Source organism: Caretta caretta, chromosome 15 (genome assembly GCF_965140235.1).
Source record: "Caretta caretta isolate rCarCar2 chromosome 15, rCarCar1.hap1, whole genome shotgun sequence".
NCBI classification, from domain to species: domain Eukaryota; kingdom Metazoa; phylum Chordata; order Testudines; family Cheloniidae; genus Caretta; species Caretta caretta.
The window spans coordinates 31,029,160-31,050,924 of NC_134220.1; the positions used below are offsets into that span (position 1 = coordinate 31,029,160).

Below are 21,765 nucleotides of genomic sequence, written 5' to 3' on the forward strand. Positions count from 1 at the left end.
GCTATGTGCATCTCCAAGACCTGTGCAGAGCGGAGACCTGTATTGCTGAAACATTTTTTTTAAGGAGGCTGGAGACTGGAAAATGAAATATTAATCTTGACATTAAAAACCATACAAAATAGATGAAAAAGATGCTTAAAATGTCTGACTTGGATTTCTGTCAGTTTTGCTGGTCTCCATCTCACTGGCACAGTTTAAATAGGGGAAGGTCTTCGGTTTCCAGCCAATATCCTACTTTCATTGTTCAGATTTCTCATGAACTATCTGGAAAACAGAATTCAGAACCACACCTACCCCTGTTATTTTTGCAATGACAGTCCTTCTCTGTGTGTGTGTGTGTGTTTTTTTTTTTAAACCATCCTTGTAATTGGAACTGGCTGGGTTGCAATAGGGAAGGGATTTAAACAGCTTTCATGAAAGATCTGATTTGACAAGAAAGAAAACATTCAGATGTTTTACTAGAACTCTGACTATCATGTAGAATTGCATAGACAAACCCCACTGAGTCAAAGCACCTTTTGCTCAGTTCTCCCAGACCTCCCTGTCAAGGCTGCACTTAGAGCAGGAAACACGTTTTGCTTATTATCAATGCCAAGGGCTCTTCTCCCCATGAAATGTTAGCATTGTGTCATTGGAAGTGATGTGTAGGGGCCTTCCTGGGCCCTGTTCAACCGGTCATCTTGGTTTGCCTTCCGAGAGATGCTTGTCACATCCTCAGCGGGACTCTGCTTTCAGTGCCATCCAAGAAGCTGGAACTTGGGTTTTATTTTTTGCAAGATGTGACCATTTTTTTTAACACGTCTCAGTGCTCATTACAATCTTTGAACAAGCTTTAAGTAATTAAAACCATTTAAATGAGCTTGTAATTAATAACCAACATGGGGTCAAAGTCTTCTCCCAGTTAGTTATGCTGGTGTAAATCCAGAGTAACTCTACTGAAATCAGAACAGGAGTACTTGTGGCACCTTAGAGACTAACCAATTTATTTGAGCATGAGCTTTCGTGAGCTACAGCTCACTTCATCGGATCAGTGGAATGACTTCTGAGTTACACCAGTGCAACCTACCCTGGCAATTCACTGAGCTGCTCACTGGATTTGCTTGAGTCCATGATCCTTGGCAGAGATTGTTTTACTGATGCTATAGAATGGGCCTGGCTGATGGCCACTTTAGGCGATGCCAGCCACTACCCTTGCATTGGATCATGATGCCCTGGTAGCTTGGTCCTCTTTGCCTCCCCCATTGGATCCCACTCAATCTTTGCTGAAGAAACTGATCTAATAATTTTTTTTAAAGCCTGGCCCAGTTCCTCCCTGGTATAATTCTATTGGTTTCTCTTTGGACTTTCCCCAGAGAGGAATTTGGCGTCGCATACTGCAGTGTAAGGTAAATGCACAACTGCTGTCTACTGGACAGAGTTGGACTTGCTCAGCTGGGTGTCATAGATTCTAGACAGCTATTACAAAGGAACTTCTTCAGTAGCTCAAAGGTAACAGGGCTGGAGAAGCGAGGCCTGAGTCTAATCCCAGCTGCCTCTGTGACATTCCAAGCAGCTACGATGTGTGGCATAGTGACTGAAAGCAACCTGGGTTGCCACTGGCTTGCTAAGGTATCCTCTCTAACTGCCTCCAGTGCCACATTCCTCCCTAGTCTCCATGGCAGAGCTCGGTGCTCCCAGTTTGTTCCCGGAGCCCAGTCCCTTGCCACTGAGCTGGAAAAGGAACTTGAGTACTGAGACGTAAATATGAATAACAAGCAGCCTGCTTTTCTTTAGCATTGCTATCTGCTGTGCTGAGCTGAGGAAGGCTCCTGAGAGAGGCTCTGGGACACTTTGCTCCTCTCCAATTCCCTTTCCTCTCCCTCTCCCAAGCCTTTTCACACGCCACATTTGCCCCCAGTGCAGAGACCTATTTAACCCTTTTAAAACACAAACACACGGTCCGTGATTCTTCCCAGACTGAACGGTGCTGCCCTTTGCAGTTGTCACACATGCCCCTCTGTAAGCCCTGGGGAGCAGATCGAAGAGCGGTTTATCCACTAGAGGTGAGGCGGCAGGGGGTGCTGCAGCTTGGGGGCAGTGCTTCTTTCCAGCATTTAAAATAGGAGTGGGTTTGCTGCGGCTCCAACTATAAATACAGGTTCTAAAATATAAAGCACTGCGTGGAGGTGAAATTAAACCTAATTATAGCAATCAGTTTTATTCTACTCTGTATTCTTTATGAATGGGTTCCATCATGTTGTAACTAATTAGCTCTGCCATATTACACCTGAGCAGCCATTTATTTCAAAGTACTTTCTATCGAAAAATCATTTCCAGATCACACGACCTTGCATTTGCAGATTTTTCCCAATCTTTGTTGAGTGTGCCAATGTTATAGCCTATGACCATCTGCCCCATTTCTTTTGTTACTTGGTCACCGCTAAAATCTTTACCATTGTAATTTGTGAGTAATTAATATTACCGTGGTATCTATAGTGTTCTCTCTGCCGGGTGCAGGGAATAACAAGATAATGGTAATTAGGCAAAGGGTAAAATTATTAATGGCAACCACTGTTTCAAGGTGAAAACAAGAACATTTATTTATAGCCTTTACCTGAGCATTTGTCACCATAATGTATCTCAGAACATGAATGTGAGGTAGGCAGACTCTCATTCCACGCTCATAAAACATTCAGGTCAGAGGGTCGGGATTTGTTTTGATTTTTTTTTTGCCGGTTTCCATCTGGATGAATTCTTTCCAGCACCTTCCCTTAGCATGTGACCGTGTCAATCTCATTCTCAGGTCAGTGAAGGCAGTGTGTGTGTGTGCGGGGGGGGGGGGGTGTTTGAAAGTTGCATGTGAGGAACAATTTATATATGCAGGGAAGGATGAAATCAAACATTTCTTTCCTTGGTGGGGAAAAAGTAAATAGGTCTCACCCGGAGGATGACCCAGGATGTTCTTCCACCCCATTCCACCCTTTCCATGGTAAATGGTAGGTTTGCTTTCTGTATCTATGGTCAGACATGAGTTGGGAATGGAAGGCAGTCAGATACAGCTGTTCATGATCTTCTGACTTGTTTTGTGTGATTCCATTTTCTTTTCTCCTCTCTTGTCAGTTGGCAGGAAGCAGTTCATGAAATTTGAGTGGGCTAACAATGCTGCAGATGTACTGGGCTGTGATTTTGAGGAGCTCACAACAGCAGTCTTCAAGCACCATCTGAAACAGATAATAGAACAGGTCACATCTGGAACGAGTCGGCTGAGCAAAGATGAAGAACGAAATGCTGGTATCAGACTTTTCCACCCTTTCCTTTATGTATAAGTGATGTGGAAATACTGCCCTGTGTGTTGTTCTTGACTTTGATCAAGGAATAGTTAGAGTATTTGCGGAGCATTCTTGAGAGAGATACTTCAGCCATCTCTCACCAGTGCTGTGATCCTTTAAACATAGTTATATTAAAGAATTTTTTAAAGATAATGAACGTAACTGTCCCCAGTTTATAATACTGATCATACATGTCACTTCTTCGGAGCATTTTAAGATCATTAATCCTGACAATCCCACTGCAAGGAAAGTCAAGTAACATGGTCTAAAAATGAGCCTATTTGCAAAGCGAAGACACATTTGTCAGAGAGACCCTGTTCCAATGAGACCCTGCTGGAGCCCAGCTAGCATGGGCACACGCGACTTCTCCTCTTCTCCTGTAAATTAGGGTGAGCTAGATGATATTTGTTCTGCCATCTGCATTATCGGATGTGTTGAACATCTCCAAAGTCGTTAGAATCTCGTGGACTAGGCTCTGTCCTTGCCATCTGCCTGATTGGCCATGCCATTCGCGCTTTTCTTTGTATGTCACAAGATTGGCCATGCCATTCGCGCTTTTCTTCGTATGTCACAAGATTGGCCATGCCATTCGCGCTTTTCTTCGTATGTCACAAGATTGGCCATGCCATTCGCGCTTTTCTTCGTATGTCACAAGATTGGCCATGCCATTCGCGCTTTTCTTCGTATGTCACAAGATTGGCCATGCCATTCGCGCTTTTCTTCGTATGTCACAAGAAGAAACCTCACGGCCTGAACAGAACAGGCAAACAAGCCCCCAGAAGAGGCAGTGACACGCCTTTCCCAAGCCCAGCAAGCTGCCACACCTTCGTCATTTCTTTTGTAACTCACAGTGCAATTTGTGTGTTTTTGTAACAATTTTGCATTGTGCTGAGACCAACAGGAGAACTATTGAACGTGCACTTGCCAGCTATTTCCTGCAAGGAGGCTGAAAAGCAGCAGAGGAGGAGGGGAGCATCAGTCCTAACAAACTGTTATTTGAATTGTAAATGTCAAATATTTTTAAGTAGCAAGTGGAAATCATTTGGCTGAGAAGCCAAGAATGTTTTGCTCCCTGCTGACATCTGGGCACTGAGTGTAATTCACAGCCAGCATCTCTCTGATTTCAATGTGTCTGTTTTATTTTTCTCCCTTCTTCGGTGATATTTTCCTTTTGAAAGTTGTTTTTCCCCTTTGTGTGTTTGCAGCCAGTGTTCACGGTTCTCAGACTCTGACATCTGCCATGGAAAGGACTGTCATATTTGAGAAAGGTGCTAGGAGGCTATTTGTTTCCTAGCAACCAGCTCAGGTTCCAGGGTTAAGGGAAGAATGTAAAATGTTTTAAGAGCTATCAAAAAAAAAAAAAAGTCCGAATGTAAAGAGAGCCTCTTTTCATCATGCTGCTGCATGAAACAGCACTGCAGATTTGTTGCAAATGCCTGTGTCTTTCTAGAGAAAATTTGGGTAAATTGTATTTACAGAGCAAGCTCAATGAAGAGCAAGTACAAATATATGGTCTGATAGCATTAATGAACCAGTGCATAATTGGAATGAATAGAAGAATGAATGGAGCTAATTCGGGAAGGCAGGTTTAGAGTTTGTATGTGTGTGTGTCGCTCTCTGATTTCATGCAGATTAAGAACCAGCCCATACTCATATGAGTAGTCCTTACTGACTGGAGTGTAGTCTGTTGACTCCGGTAGGATGTACTTGTGTGAGTAAGAGTTTGAGAGATCAGTCCCTATATTATAAAGCCTTTATTACAAAATATAAATCAGGTCAGAGACATTGGAGCAGTTCAGGGCAACTCATGCGAATATTTATTCCTCATGTAAATGGATTTATATAGTGCCTTGGACATAGGAATTAGGATTGGTGCAAATTATACTCTACAGGGAGCAGGTGATGTAGTTATTATCAATTCTGCCTATGGAAGATCAAAAAGGATTGAAAATAAATCATTCACTGTCTTTTCTCTTTGTATCCTCTAGGGCCCAAGATGACAGGGGTGGAATGTGTGGAGGGGATGGCTGCAGGTCTCTATGAAGAACTGTTTGCTGCTGTTGTCTCTCTAATCAACAGGTATTGAGTGTTCCGAAGCCAGGCAATTAAAAGAACAAACAAAGAAGTCTCTCATGGGCTAGTAGAGAGTGGAAGGCTGTAAATACATAGAAATGATTCGTGTCCATTATGTTTGTCCCTTATGTCCCCCATCCCTGACATCAGTAAAGAGAAATCTTCACTTAATGCACTCTGAAGAGATGTATGTGGCATGTAGCCCCTGGTTGCTGCAGAAAGGTTATCTGAAGAATATCTCTGTAACAGAAGAAAGTTATCAGAAAGTCAAAGAATGAACTTCTTAAAGGATACTGCAGCATGCTCAATGGATGGTTCTGCGCATCACCAGCCCGGATGTGTTTGGCCACCTAGTGAAGAAGCAGGTAGAAAGTCTCCTGGAGCACAATGGAGCAGCTACTTGCTCACGGCTGTTTTTGGTTCCTTTCCATGCAGGATGTTCTGTAGCTAGGGTCGGATTTTCAAAAATAGCCACGCGACTTCATCATTTTCGTATCTATTTGTTTGGATTTAAATGATAAAAGATGGTACCTGAGCATCATGGCACTTAACTAACATTACAACTCCATACCCCAGCCACATTTACAGGACAAACGTTCAGACTGGAATACAGTGCCGCTCAGCCAGCCAGCGATAAATAGCTCCTTTCCACACCCCCATCAGTCCAGGGCCTGACTCTCAACGGTCCTCAGATGGCTGTCAAACAGATGGCTCCTCCGGCATGCTCAGCAGGTCACCAAGGCTCTGGGACAAGGGTGGGACAAATTCCAGCGTCCTGGGGCCCCGACAGAGAAGGTTGTGCTGGCAGCCCTTTGTAGCATGAAGGATTCAGTTGAAGGGCTTGTGCTGACCACCGCTTTGGCCAGGCTCTCCTCCAACAGGAAAGGTGCCAACCTCTGGACCAGATGCCAATGGTAAAGTGTCTGGATTATTGCTGGGATGTGATCATCCAACAGCAGTTGGGCATCTAAAATCACCCCTCAATTGTGAGCTTTGGTAACTAACGGCGGTGCGCTCCCCCATACAAAGGGATCCGCCGTCTCCTCCTAGGAGCATAAGTCCTACTAAAAGTCATTGGAACTCTTTCTCCTCGGTCATGTCAGTACTTTCAAAAATCCCACCCTGAGTCCAGAATTTCCAGAAGGACTCAGCCCCCAGAATTGGAGTCAGATTTTCCCAAGAGCTCAGTGCGCTGGAAAGTCTGGCCATAAGTGTCACGTTGAGAGGTTGAGAGAACCGAGTGCTTTGGCAGATCTGCTTGCAACTGTGGATATGGAGCACCTGAAAATCCGACACAGAGCTTGTGTGGTCCTTAGCAGGTAGGAAGCTGCAGTGCCATGGGCTGACAGTGAGTAGAAGGGATGTTTCGCTAGGTTAGGCAAGTGCCCCAAATGTTCAGAGGTTTCTCTGATTCTTATTTGGACTCTTTGGGTCTTTTGAGTTCTTTCTTCGGCTCCCCGGGCTCCCAGTTGTGCTGATCAGCCTAGCACTCACTGCTTATTACTTGTATTTTGCATTGTGGTAGTTGGTGGGAGCCCCAGTCGCGGACCAGGACCCTGCTTTGTTAGGTGCTGTGTTACTTCTGTGCGACCTCTCTCTTCTCTTCAACTTACTAGTGCTTACTAGTTTCGCAGAGTCAGCCTGAGATGTTTCATGATTTTTCTTGCTTTTCCAAAGCTTTCTTCATAAGCCTAGGTGGAAAGAACTCCCTTTCTCAGTACTACAGGAGACCAGCTTTGACTTCAGGCTCTTGTGTTGCCTTCCGATGCCCCATTAGGAGTCCCACTTTGTAGATCATTTGCCCTTATTCAGCTACATTGTGTCCTTTCTATTTTAAAATATTTCGTTTTATTAAAACTGAAAGGGCAAGTTGTCAAGATCACAAACCATGGCCTACAGAACTGACTATTTTACAAGTGACATGAAATTAAAATTAAGATTTTACCAGTTTACCCATACTCACACCCACCTTTAGTTCAAAGCCTTCCAAACCTTCCTAATCCCGGTGATGTGAAATTGCCTCTTCGATGGTCACGTTTATGTGGATTTTGGTCTCCAGAGGATGGTAATCAGATTTTTTTTTCTATGACAAAAGTACATTCAGTTCTGTTTCTTATCCAGTGTGCATCTTGGAGAATGGAATGACCAATTAGCACATTTTCTGCTGAGGTGAAGTATTCTCTACAGTCAGATGGGCCTGTTCCACTTGCCTTATTTCCCTGTAGATCACACAGTCATTGGAGCACTGCGGTGTTGAGAACTGGCTTGTTTACTTGTTAATAATCGCTGTGACTTTGCAGGGTTGAAATCAAGGTTACCAGTATGTATGGAGTAATAAACTGGTTGAGGAATCAAAGACTGAGCCATACAGATTGCTTGGTAGGATTCATTCTCTACTAAAAAGCTTGCCTGCGAGCTAGCTCTCAGGAATGATAGAGTTTGTATCCAAACTCCAAAAGTGGCTGGTGATTACTGGACATTTAATCAGCCTCTTCTCTGGGGCTTCTAACAATTATAATGCTGCCTTCTGGCCTGGAAAACCCAGCTGCACTATCCCAACATCTCCCACTTGCTTAGAATCATAGAATATCAGAGTTGGAAGGGACGTCAGGAGGTCATCTAGTCCAACCCCCTGCTCAAAGCAGGACCAATCCCCAATTTTTTCCCCAGATCCCTAAATGACCCCCTCAAGAATTGAACTCACAACCCTGGGTTTAGCAGGCCAATGCTCAAACCACTGAGCTATCCCTCCCCCCTTATGATGCTGCAGTTGCTATAAAAGAAGGAATCCTGGGAACGGGTTCCTGTCTTTCCTATCCTGGTGTAAATCAAGGCCAACTCTAGTCAAGACAATAGAGAAAAGAATCAGGCCACTGATGTCTCATGGTTTTTCATTCTGATTTACAGCTCAAGTTGTCAAATCCAGAATCTAGATTCAATCGTGTGACTGGAAATACTCCAGATTGTTGCTTCTGATTTATTTCAGCCTGTCCAAAGATGATTCTCTGAGATCTCATGGAAGAGCAAAATGCCACTGGCTGTCTAAAATCCTGAATAATGAAGCATTAGCTCAGAGAATGTGTCTTGTATTCCTCCATTCCCTTTAACACCAGCTTTGTTTCGCTTGTTTTTGTTTTTCAAACCAGCCCATCAAAGCCTTTTAAGCCATTCCAACAATGATACAGTATGTCACAGTGGAAAACATATGTTTCAATGCAGTCAAGAAAATTTTGCTGACTCTCAGTGAGTTGATGAGGTACCATGAATTTAAATCACTTTCAACTTGTACTACAATTTTGGAATCACAGGACATGTCAGTGGTGCTAGGGGAAGGTGCTGATAGGAAATTCTTTAATTGAATTCTAAAAATACTTCTGTTTCTTCCTGCAAACTTGTATTTTTCAGGGAGACTTCAGGATGCTAATGCCTGACATTTTTCCTTCCAATTATTTTCAGCCAATTTCTTCAGTTGGCATTTGCCATCTGACAGAAGTACATGCTCTTACATCTCACCCATGTGCAGAACATGCAGCTCCACAAGTCATGTTGTATCATGCCAGGGGAGGAGGAGATGGGAAATGACACAAAACAATGCATCTGAGGAGAGCAGAGTAACTCAACCTTTTCAGAAATAGATATTTGAAAAAAACACAGAGCTTTCTCCAGGTCATGTTCCCACAGTTATTTTTAACTGAAGTATTTGGCATGGATGGAAGCAAAACTTGGAAGAAGTTGTTGGAAAGATGGTTCCTCTCCCAGCGACCTACAGTGTGGCTCTCCCTCAGAACATACTTGCCGCGCTCTGCGTTTGCGGTTCTACATTTTCCCAGCATTCTTCCACAGGAGCAATATCACACTCTTTATTTTCCTACAATCAATATTTTGGAACTTAAAACTGTCATTAACATAGTCAGTGTGGATCAATTAACCATCTTTTAGGACCAGCTCTGCCACCCAAAGTTAAGACGACTTAGGTCTGAGGACGCCATATTTCAGGTATGGTGCCTAAGAAGAAGCATCTCATCCCATCATCAGTGAAATGTTTATTAGTCCAGGTCAGGAACAAGCTATGCCAGATCTTCTGTTCTAGGCTGGAAGCACTCACAGGAATAAATAAAACAAGGAGGACTTGGATAAAGTTCAAATTCTACAGGACAGGAAAATATCAGTAGCTTTATGTGGTTATTAGCACTCTGTTTGAAAGACACAAACATTTGCCAACCAAATAGGCATTGTTGAGATATTAAATGTGCTGTGGTTATTGCTCAGGGTCATAGGACTGTAATGATTAAAAGTGCCTCCTGGAATGATAGTTACAGGAGGAAAGAATATTTACGTTTGGGGAAGGAAATAATTTCAATAAACCAAATAGGACTCAGATATGTTCTTGTCTAAAGCTTCCATGCTATTTTTACTGTGTTTTCTCAGGTCTTTTTCATCCAGTCACCTCTCCATGGCTTCCATCATGGTGGTGGACACCCCTGGTTTCCACAACCCTCGACACCAGAAGAAGGAGCGAGCAGCTACTTTTGAAGAACTTTGTCACAACTATGTGCATGAGCAGCTGCAGGCACTGTTCTACAAGAGAACATTCATGTCCGAGCTGGAGAGGTACAGGGAGGTGAGGACCCTGCTCTGACCCTCACTAGGATCTGAACTGCTGTTTCACTTGCTGCATATCAGCTAGAGAGCCCATGGCTTTTTAAACACTGGCTTTTAATGAGAGAAGTACTGCTAAAGCGTCCCGAAGTCTGAATAGAGATCGAAGTCTTAAGCAGTATCCCCCTCCCACCTTGTGAGTGTGGTACTCCTTCCCCATCAGCTCCTTGTGGTCCCAACAGAAATCCCGTTAGAGTTCATCACTGGCTTGGACTTCCCTTTGAGTCCCTTTGTCACATCGGAGGTGGCTTGAGGAGGCCCTGCTAGTGACATAGCTGAGCACTTCCCTTTGTATCCCTTTGTGCCAGGTAGAGAAAATAAAATAAAATGTTCAATTATCTAGGAAACAAGTTGATGTAAAATCCATAAACAATTGCAGCAAGTCAAAAATGAATCTGCATTTTGATTCTGAAGTTACTTGCCTCGCTCACAGAGTTCAGGCACAATTTGTCTTGATATCAGCCTGCGGTTTCAGTGTCCATTTAAATCTGGGAGCCCACATTGGAACTGGTTCCATCTCGGTGTGTGGATGCAGGTCCCGTATCTGAAATCGCAGTCAGCTGCCTCACTCAGTTCTCATGGAAAGACAATAGACCTGAATTCTGCTGAACACCCCCCGAGTCCTCTGCTGCTGGGGCAAGGAGCCACTTAACTCCCACCTGCCCTGAGCGTGAAATGGTTACATTAGCTGCGCAAAGTCAAAGCATGTGTGTAAAATGATGTTTTTCAGAAGTGCTGAAATCCCCGTTGGGGAGCGGCATAATCCGATGATGTAGCACAAGGAAGACGCTGTCACTAATGAATGGCTGGCCCCTGCCTATGTGGGGCAGTGAGGCCGAGAAAGTCAACAGCCGTAGAAACAGGCACCTGATAACATGGGGTTGTTGGCTTAGAATTCTCAGCTCAAGAGGAAAACTGAATAAAAACAATAAAAAGCCTGCAAGCTGCAAATTAAATAACTGATTGTTTTCAAGATGCCCCCCTTTATTATTACAGCCATTATTTATGCAACTTCTCTGACATTCACCCGAGCCACTGCAGAAGCCTTGTAAGCACCCTCATCAGGACAGCATTACCCAGTCATGTCAGCTGAGGGTTTGACAGTGTAGTCCGTTCAAAGGCTTCTGATACAGGAGCTTTGGTCAGCCAACTTCAGGCTGTCACTCAGCAAAGGTGGAGAAGGAGCAGACACAGTTTTTCTTCTTGCAAGTTTATTTGCTCTTGGATTTCAAATGTCAGTTCCCCAATGAAGCAAACTTCTCACTAATGTTTTCCAGGAAAATGTCAAGGTGCCTTTTGATCTGCCAGAGCTCTCTCCGATGGCCACGGTGTCTGTCGTGGATCAGAACTCCTCGCAGGTAACACGGCCGGGAAGCAGTAGCGACAGCTGATTGCTCTCTGTCCATCTCCATGCTGGCGGGGAAGGGAGTAAGTGCTGGGAATGCTGCTGGTTGTGGATCTTGCATTTCATGAGGATTAGTCTCCCTTTCTCGATGGACAAAGGATTTCCTGAGGCAATGTGTGAACATGAGGTGCGCTGACTTTGGGGCGACCGGAACGGAATGGGGACTCGGGAGGCTGGAGCAAAGGCTGCAGTTCCGTTCTTAACATTTCACGACGTGTTCCCTGGGGCTGCTTTTTTAAGCTATGGGCTAGTGCTAGAGAAGGGCCCAAGTAACAACCAGGTACTTCATTCTGGGTAGCTGTCCCTAAAGCACATACAGCGTGGGGGGCAGCAATGCCTGCTTCCCCACACACACTACCTGGTCCGTACTCCTCAGCCCTCACCTGGGTGGACACCGTGACCAAACTTCCCAGGGACCTCAGTCTCAATGGTCCATTCAGTTGGCCTGAGACAGCAAACAGACTGAGCAGCGGGGCTCATTCGTGCCTGCTGAGTTTTTGGGGATATAGATACACAATCCCAATTCATTTTACATAAGTGACCGAAGAGCCATCACTAGAGGGTAATGTAATGCCTCATTTAACAGGGCCAGCTGAGCTCGCATCTCCGCTTGCCTCCCCTGCTCTCCTCACTCCATGTGGGAGATGATCTGATGGGTTGTATCATTTTACCAGCTGCAGGTGCCGCCTGGGGGCCAGGCGGAAGAGCCCAAGGGCTTGCTCTGGATCCTGGACGAGGAGGTTCTGGTTCCGGGCTCCAGCGACAGCGAGGTGCTCAACCGCCTGTGCTCGTGCTTTGCCAAGAAGGGCACGGCGAGTGAGGGTAAGGCACAGGGGGCTCTGCTTGTAGAATCTGCAGAGGTGCTGGGCGCTGCCCCTCCGTTGGCACCTCCCTTGGGCTTGGAAAGGTTCAGAAATCATCTGGCCAATCAGATGCCTCCGTGGGTTGCACTCTGCTTGGGGACCAGGGGTGATCGTTTCGTGGCAGCAAAGGGCCGGGCTCAGCCTGGGTGTGACTCTGTTGGCTACCACGAGCAAATGTGACTCTCGGGATTTTATCTGGGGGGAACGACCGTTGTTGAGCCGGGGGAGGCACTCTGGTCCAGTGGCCGTTACCTGCAGTACACCTAGGTTGACCAGACAGCAAGTGTGAAAAATCGGGACAGGAGGTGGGGGGTAATAGGAGCCTAAGTAAGAAAAAGCCCCAAATATTGGGACTGTCCCTATAAAATTGGGACATCTGGTCACCCTAAGTACACCCTTCCCCTGTCCTCTCAGCTTTCTGCCAGATCCCTGGGCGTTTGGTGTCAGAATGCATCCTCGGAAGTACCCTGAGAAAGGGCACAGGGCGGAGCGGAGGCCTCTGAGTCTCTGACTGTGCATTCATTCTAGCCTTTCTCCAGTTGGTGCTATAACCTCTTCAGGGGCCTCTCGCTGCACTTGATCAAACCTTAGCTATCTGTGGCAGACTACAGTAATTTCCAGCTGCCTTTGCATCTCTTGAATACGATTAATAGCAACTGTTAACCAAAGGTCAATATTTACAAAGGAGGGTGTAATGGGGGAGCCACAAAAATGCACATAGACCCACTGGGCTCGCAGCACACACATTAGTGAGTAGAAGCAGGCACCTCTTTATGTTTGGGTTGGGTTTTGTGGGTGCACATGCATTTTTGTGGGCTCACCCATCGTATTCTCTGACAAAGTGGCCCTAGAAGCCTGTGAAGCTACTGTGATGGCATTTTGGACTCAACATATAACCTCTTAATATTATACTGCCTGGCCTAACATCTTGCCCATACATGGGAACCAACAATCTCTCCATCCCTGGTGACCAGGCAGCTTGCCAGGCTGCAGTGTCATTCCTGATGCTCTCGAGTGGACATGGGATGGGATGGGCTTGACTTTAATGGAAGTTCCAGATTTTGATGCATGAACAGTTTTTACCTTTGCATCGTTGAATAAATCCTCAGCAGTGGAACTGGTGATGAAATTTTGTGTGAGTAGATGTACAGTGCCAGCTGAGTGCATTTACTCTAATCAGTGGATGCTTTGCCATTCACTTCCAGGGGAGCTGGAGCAGACTAGAGTCAAATGAAATGATTAAGGTTGGTGTCCGAGTGATGGTGCATCTAAAGAAAAGTCAGTTTCCAGACCCAGTACCCTAATTATTTCTGGGTAGGTCAAGTATAGAAAGGATTACCGTGTGTTCAGGACATCTGTAGTCACCCCATTGATATGACAATCATATAGTGCAGAACAGTCTGGCAGTGCTAAACCAGACAACAAGACTGAAAAATTCCCAACATTCTCATCTTGTGGAACTGCCCAGGTCAATGGTGGTAGAAGAGTTTGTGTCAAATATCAACACCGCTGAGAAAATAGTTTTAGTTCCAGCCCAGCAGCCTGCTGGATTCCTTTGGTTAGCTGCAGCATGCGCCTCTGACAGCGCCTTTGGCGGTGGGAACAAGAAGCTCTTGCTCTCAATAGTGTTTCAGACCCAGCTCCAAAATAACTTAAAATCCAGGCAGCAAACTTAAACATATCGAGCCAGAGCCTCAGCTGGCGTGGGCTGGCGTTGAAGTCAGAGGAGCTGGGCTGATTCACATGAACTGAGGAGCTGGCCCATAAATGCTGTCGTCTCTGCAGTGTGCAGGGCTTAAAGAAACCTTAGTGCTGCTAACCCCAGTGACCCAGAGAAGAGACCTCTTATATTATATGTGCAACTGGCACCATTTATAAATAGACAGGAAGCTGGAGTCTGCCCAGGCAACAAGCATGGGACTGTGAGCATCTCCACCTCCCTGTCTGCTGGCTTGGTCGGGGCCACGTTGTCAGCAGAGGCTATGCCTGGGCATGCTATGCCCTAAGGAAAGGCAGCAGCATGCAGGGATGGAGAATGGCACAGGTGGCTGAGTTTTTCCAGGCTTCACAGCTGCTTTCTAGCTCTATCGTTTTTCAGAAGTCAGCAGAATTGCACCATGGGAAAGGCCAGTGTGGTACCTGTCTGAGTATTTTAATTTAATGTGCATCTGTACGACATTGCACTTCACTAATCTGGCTACCTTCTCTGCTGGGACAGGGTTTGAGAGGGGTGCAGGACAAGGTCAGGGATACAGGAACACACAACCTGCAGACAGAGTCTCTGCCCCTGCTTCTCTTGGACAGCTGTAGCTTCCGGCACATAAAGGAGGTGCAATATACGTTAGCTGAAAGGAGCACTGGTATGTCAGTGCCACCCTTCACCAGCCTAGCGCTACAGGGTTTCTTCCTACACAGGGCTACCTCAGCTTTGTGCTAGTGGACACAGCCCATAGAAACCCCATTCAGATTAGCTGGACAATTGTCCCCTGTGTGTAGCTTTGCTGACTTCACCCCATTGACCTTGAATAACCGCTGCTTGCTGGTGTATTGACGTTCCAGAGGAAGGCTTCCTTCGCAAGTGTGAGCAGATGCTGCAGTTTGAGATCTTCCACCAGCTGGGCAAAGACCCTGTTCGCTACGATCTCACTGGCTGGATGAATAAAGCCAAGCTGAACCTGTCAGCCCAAAACTCCATTGAAGTCCTGCAGCAATCCAAAATGTAAGTATCAGGAGCAGACGCCCTGGGCAGTGTGCAATAGAGAAGCAGATAGCTCAAGCGGGGCATCTTGTGACAAGGTAAATCAGAGCTAGGAAGCAGGGTACATCCACAGTGCGCTCTCTGTCACTGCAGCAATAACAGTAACAAACTTTGACAATGAGAACTGCTCTGGGGATAACATCCGTCCTTAATGAAACAAAGTGCTTTAACTGGGACTGGAACTTGTAAAACTTTTCCCTGGGGCTAAAGCAAAGTTAGCGGAGGGGAAAGCGATTCCCTTTTGGAGGCAAGAAATTCTGCCTGTGGTTTTTCCTCCCATCTTGTATTAAGCCTAAGAGAAGACGATGAAGCTGAAAACACTTTTATGGGTATTTCTGAACCAACTGGGGATCATAAAGTGGAAATTATACCTTTTGTAGCATTTATAAAGATACTCCAAAGTGGTTGGCAGGTCGTCCTCACTGGCTGTTTGGGTAAGGCTGGAGAAACAGGTGCCAAATTATTTGAGGTTCACTCATTGGTAGTCTGCAATGACATCAAACACCCTAAGATTAATCAGCAGCTGGGTCCATTAGTTTGGTTGACATACAATATAGAATGAATAGACGTGTATAGAGCTGATCGCAAGTTTTCCATCAGAACATGCTGATTCAATGAAATGGGTATGTTTCATGGGAACTTTTCAGTTTCACCTACATTTTCAGAGGGAAGCTATCAAAATGTTTCATTTCATTGAGGTTGAAAAGTTTTGTGTCAATAAGATTGAAATGCTTCATTTAGATGTCATCATTTTGATGATATATGATAAGATCTAGTATTATATATTACATTTCAGATCCTGCAGTCCTGAGGCAAAACACCCATTGGTCTTTGGCCCAAACTGAGTGCCCAGGCCGGGATTTCGGCACCGAATGAAATTCATTGGGTCTTGGGCATCTGACTCTCTTCAGGCCCTTTGAAAGTCCCAGCCTGAGTCCCCACTGTGAGCTGAGGTCGTTAGTGTCTTCAACAGCAGTTTCATCCTTTCCAGGATGTAAACATCCTTTCCAGGAATGGATCTTGGTCTCCCTGACTGCCCCTGACCAGGGGTGATTGATTCCCGACTAATGTAGAGAATGGATGAGTGTGAACATCTCCAGATTCCTAGGGGCACCGGGAGCAGCTACGTCACACAGGGCTGTGTCAGACACCAGGAGTCAGATGACTAGCACCATTCCTTCTGTCTCAAAACCACTGGGATTTGTATTGTTTCCTCTAGCACCCTGGTACACTAAAGTGAAATATAATCAAATAGTTATTCATGTCTTTACATAGGCAGTAACTTTAACCTGCTATTAAGCCCCCTTCAGCTCATTGTGTTTGGGGTTCATTTCAGTGAGGAGTTAATGGCCATTAGCCATGATGGATAAGACACCGAGATGAATAGAATGTGCTCTGTTCACAGCCAGGTTTGTCTTATGTAGGCCGTGTTCAATGTGAGCCCTGTAACACATTCCCTTACCTGGAGCAGAAAAGATTCAGCTTCTAGAGGAGGGGGAAGTTTGCCGTTGAGATACCCTGTGCCTGCCTCTAGCATATGTGCTGGGGTACAATTACTGGTTAAACATCCAGAAGGAAACTCAGGTTCTCGGCACGTCATTCCAGGAAATACTGAATTTCAGAATGGCGCAATGTGGCAGCTTCCCCATGGCTAAGGAAGCTACAGTATTCAAACACTTCCCTTAGCGATGTACTAGCCAGAGCACAGTCACGGTTTTTATTCCGTTTTGCAGTAAGTTGAAAGGAAAAGGTTTTCCATTCACCTTTGGGCCATTATGATGGCATCTCTGTGATCTTATCAATCAGCCCATTTGTGACAATAGCTGATTTATTTCACTGTTTCATTTCTGACAGAGATGCTCTGAAGAAGCTGTTTCTGCTTCGGTCCAAAATGCCCCTGATTTGCCGATCAGTGGCAGGTCTGGAGGGAAATTCCCAGCAAGCTTTGCAGCGTACTGGTTGTGTGAGGAAGACCTTTACCAGCAGCTTTGCAGCTGTGAAGAAGAAGTCTGTGTGTGCTCAGATCAAACTTCAGATGGTGAGTAACAGAGCTGTCTTGATACCCTCACGTATCGTAAGGGGTGGGTCAAAGTGCCTTTATAACATAGAGCCCATTGCTCCTTATATCGTGATAGTCTCCTGACGCTCTGGCTGGCTCCTTGTCTCTATTGCACTGGCATTGTACAAACACCATAACTGACAGCTCCTGCCTCATGCAGCTGACAGGTCAATCAAACAGTGACACTGATTTGCTACCATTTTTCTCCACTGGCTAGTTCAGTTTCTGTTTCCTAGTTATTTGAAGAAACTCCTTGTATGTGGCTGAAAAGCCCATCAAGAGGTGGAAAGGGAATTCCTGTTCTTCTGTTACTTCAATCCCCAACTCAGACGTATCTAATTCATCTTTTATTTATACCGCAGGATGCTCTCACAAATCTGGTAAAACGATCCCAGATACACTTTGTCCATTGTCTTGTTCCAAGAGTGGGAGCAGAAGGGAAGCCCTCCCAGCCCTGCGTCACAGGAGAAGGGGGGCTGACTTTGGACGTACCAACTCTGAGAGTTCAGTTGTCTGGGGCCCAGCTATTAGATGCATTACGCCTGTACAGGATCGGTATGGCAAGCCTACGCTGTGCGATAGTTTTTAAGCATGTGTTCGTCCCACCCTCCCTTAGCCGCTGTCCTCCAAAGCAGTTCAAGTTTGCAGTTACTAATACATGGAGGGCTGCTAAACTACTAGCTTCCTCACTCCTCCTGATTAGCCACTTCTCAGCATGTCCTGTCTTTGTCTGTCAGAGTGCAGTGATTACCCACTTGTCTTTGCTTTGGCCATGGGAAGGAGGTGGATTTATCCTGGTTTCTAGCTCCTTCACCACAGGCTGAGGTTCTTCAGGACCTCTCCACCCCCTGACAGCAGTGCTGCCTACTCCGGAACGGCAGTCCCCTCCGCCAGTTTACAGTCATGGAGCTGGGCCCACTGAACTGTCCATAACCTCGTCAGTCCTAATGGCTACTTCTCCCTTATTCCCCCACTGAGATGGATGAACATGACATGCTCCCAGCTGAGCAATTGGCAACACAGATGTGTCAGAGGGGAAAGTAAATCAGGCCAGGCCCTGCCTGTTCAGATTCTCCTGCTGAGCAGAGCTCTCCTTATTGAGCTTTTACTTTAAAAATTGGATATCTCTGACTTGGATCTCCTGTCATTTAAACAGTCAGAACCAAGGCACAAAAACTGCCAATTCCATCCACACGTCAAAACTGGCACTCCCTTGTCTCTGCAGTAATGGAGTGCCCCAGCCAATGCCTGCAAGAACTGCAACCTAGAAGGCTTGCAAACATTTTCCCCCACAACACTAGGCAGTTGTGCCAAGGGGAGCCGCTAAAGAGCTGAGGTCTGTGTAGATTGTCCCAGTTTTGAGGCTGCATAGTGCTGAGACCAACTTCCACTCAGTTCTGGTGACTGGTCTATTTATCTGGATGCATCTTTCGTCTCCCCTAGAATGTGCCTGGACTGGCTTCCAGTGGGGCTGGATTCCAGGGGCAAGTAACTGTTTCTGAGTGAGTTCCCTGCTTCTTCTGACTCATGCTAGTGTTATCCAGCCAGTGTCCCTTCCAAGAGCAGTCGCCATGGTGGAGGCTAAAGGGGCAGGGACAGCGGGGGGCCCAAGCTATTTAGTGCATTGTAGAGTTTCCCCTGGCAATGAAACGGCTTGCAGTGGAGAGTACAGAGCATAGACTGTCTATGTTCTTGGTGCCCTGCTGTGCCCACAAGGTGGGGGGCATGTGCTGCGTTAGATGTAGTTTGTGCATGGCCTTGAGAGCTGGGCACAGGTGGGGAACCTCGCAGTGGTCTAGACTTGAGGTGTCCAGGGATAATCATCCTTATAATCGTCTCTTCCCACGAGCCAGGCAGTGTTATTGACTTCCAAACCACTGCAGTGTCTTTAGCAACAGAGGTGTGGACAGCAGAACGCAGAGACTATTTGAAGGATATTTTTCACTGCTCCGGGTACGTGTTTGTTAGAATTATTGGGCTAGGTGGAGAGTTTCTGATGCCGAATAAATCCTGGCTCTGCAAGCTGTGCGGATACCTCTCTCCTGCTTGTTGTTAATAAATATAACTGGATTCGAAAGCACTTGTGAGAGCGAGCGTGAGCATTTGGTACAATCAGGAACAAAGAGAAATTATTCCTACTTTGGTGCCTTATTGATTACTGTTTTGCTCTCTTTGACATCAAGCAGAGTGAGCCGGGAGCTGCCACAGGGAAATATTTCTAGCCGAGATGGCAGGCTGGCCTGCTGGGTGCCCGTCCGTTTCAGATCAGGAGCTGGGACTCTGTTACTCTCTCTCTCGGCCAATACGGCACAGCGAAAAGCTTTGGCATGTATTTTAAATTGGCTCCTCATCGTGTTAGCACAGCCGTGGAGTGGAGATTTGGCGGGGTGAAGATGGTTTGTATTACGATACTCCCTAGAGGTCCCACATGACACCTGTTGTGCTTGGTGTTGTAGAAGGAGACCGTCCCTGGTCCTGTGAGCTTACAGTCAAACGGACGAGACTGACAAAATAAGGGAGAGAAAGAAGCTCTGATCAGTCCCTACCTAATGCGTGGCGGGCCGGAGGCACAGAGAGAGTCAGTGACTTGTCTGTGGGCAGATCAATTGTGGCAGAGCTCAGAATCTCCTGAGTCCCAGTGCAGAACATTAACCAAATGGCCAGCCTTCCTTTCCGGGGCTGTGGCTTCTGTGCACTAAGGAGAAAGGATGACCCAGTGTTTAGGGCACTGACCTGGCACTCAGGAGACCCAGGGCTATTTCCCTGCTCTGCCAAAGGCTTCCTCTGTGACTCTGGGAAAACCACTTATATTCTCTGTGCCTCAATTTCCCATCTGTAAAAGGGGGATAAGCATCACACTTTCCCACCTCACCACTTGATTGTGAGGTGCTGAGATGCCCCAGCGATGGGGGCCATAAAGGTCTCTTTAGTAGCTGGCAGTAAGGTTGTTGCTACCTTTTAAAATGGACAATAAGGTCTATGCATCTGTAGATAGAAGGTGAGCAACCCTGGCTGTCACTCCATTGACAGGTCGTGGTGATGAGGTAGCATAATATGCTTGCAAGCCCATGGCCCTTCTTGTCACCCAGACTTGCTTCATGGGGAGTATCTCCAGGCCTTGTTTTCTCTCTTACCATTTCAGTCCCTTGCACTAGCATGTTCTCCCCTGCGCTCTCCCCTCTCTCTGCTTTTTGGAAGGCTTTCTGTAAAACAGAAAGAAAGTTGTGTTATTCTCCACCAGCCACCCCAGCACAGCCCGTCACCCCAGGTGGAAGAGAATTTGCTCCCAGTTTTTTGTTTTCTGTAGAGATCGATGGAATCGCCCCCATTCTGATTCACTGATTAGCTAACGTGCAGCACCCCCCTCTGAAATCTGTACCCTATCTCCTCTCTGTCTCTCCCAGGTTACATGGATCGCATGGTGCTGACTCAGTTCCGACGCCGCTTCCAGGTGCTGGCTCAGCCAGTGATGAAGAAATACACCTCAGCATATGAAATACCAGATGAGAATAAGGTGTGTGGATTGCCCACAGTAAGTTGCTGGGGAGGGAATGACCCGCAGCCAGATCCATTCTCATGCAGTGTTCCCAGCTGCAAGCATTCCATCACAAGGTGGAAAAAAGAGTCAATTTGGGGTTCTTGTTATTTCTCTCCTGGCTTCTGAGCCTTTCAGCTTGAACTCACAAAAGTGTTCAGTCTTCTCTCTGCAGCCACCAGGGCTGGGAGCTTGCTTTTATTACACAGATGAAAGCTGAGATTCTCAAGTAAGGACTTGACTGCAGGAGCTGCGGCTTTAAGAAAACACCAAATACAGCAAGACTGACTATAAAGTCACAAGAGCTGGCAACACTGCGAGTGAAGTGACAGGCCCATGGATCTGCAGAGCCAGCCCATGTGTTGTACAGGCAATGACCTGTCAGAGCCCAGTATTCGTAAACAAAACTTGTGGAGGCTGCATATGGGCTGGTGATGGCTTACTGAGGTGGGGCTGATTTTGATAAACAATGGGCACAGTAGCGAAGGAACCGAGATTCATCTGCTAGCTTCCTCCTAGCCAGCCATTGATTCAGCCAGAGTATTCATCTCAGAAGCCTCAGACGTTCTAATTTCCCCCTGTAGTTCTCAGCTGAGGATTAATCACGGGGAGAAGAGCACCTGAGTTCATGCTGCTTTCGTGTACTGAAATCTAGATACTCTGTGCAACACTCTGGCATGTTTCACATGGCGCAGTGCAGAGATGGGGATTAAATTGCCCTCTCTGGCTCGTGGAGGGCAGCTCTCCATTCTTCTTGGCTTCATCCTTCCCTCTTGTTAATGAGGTTGTAGTGACCTGGGTACTTTAGCATCTGTCTGAACCTGACTGGAACAGCAGCAAGGCTGCTGGCTAGTCCTAGTGCTTCTCCTCACTAGAACTGGGTTTTCACAAATGCAGTAGACAATCTGAGTACTGGTCATGCTATCAGCATTTGCCCTGTTATTGCACAGTGGAGAGGCCTTGGAGAAACCAACTTGGAAATGTAACTTGCTTTGTTCCTCCTTAAATACCAGCGAGCAGTGTTAACTGATTTAAAAGTCCTGCTTATGGGGGGCTGGCCGGTGCCCTATTCTGCAGTGGTCTGGGCTGAAATCTCCTTACATTA

General features: G+C 46.3%; 1 protein-coding gene across 5 annotated transcripts in view; it reads left to right on the forward strand.

Moving 5' to 3' along the window:
- Positions 1 to 21,765, forward strand: part of MYO18B (myosin XVIIIB) — a 201,723-nt gene that overhangs the window by 66,582 nt on the left and 113,376 nt on the right. For all 5 annotated transcript variants that reach the window (XR_012665109.1, XM_075120125.1, XM_075120124.1 and 2 more), the window contains exons 12-20: positions 3,100 to 3,270; positions 5,297 to 5,387; positions 9,810 to 10,002; positions 11,318 to 11,398; positions 12,120 to 12,267; positions 14,868 to 15,027; positions 16,921 to 17,104; positions 17,488 to 17,680; positions 20,530 to 20,639. Coding sequence is in view for 4 of the 5 variants with exons in the window: in XM_075120125.1 (XP_074976226.1) it covers positions 3,100 to 3,270; positions 5,297 to 5,387; positions 9,810 to 10,002; positions 11,318 to 11,398; positions 12,120 to 12,267; positions 14,868 to 15,027; positions 16,921 to 17,104; positions 17,488 to 17,680; positions 20,530 to 20,639 (1,331 nt within the window). In the remaining variant the exon portion in view is untranslated. The remainder of the gene's footprint in view (positions 1 to 3,099; positions 3,271 to 5,296; positions 5,388 to 9,809; positions 10,003 to 11,317; positions 11,399 to 12,119; positions 12,268 to 14,867; positions 15,028 to 16,920; positions 17,105 to 17,487; positions 17,681 to 20,529; positions 20,640 to 21,765) is intronic.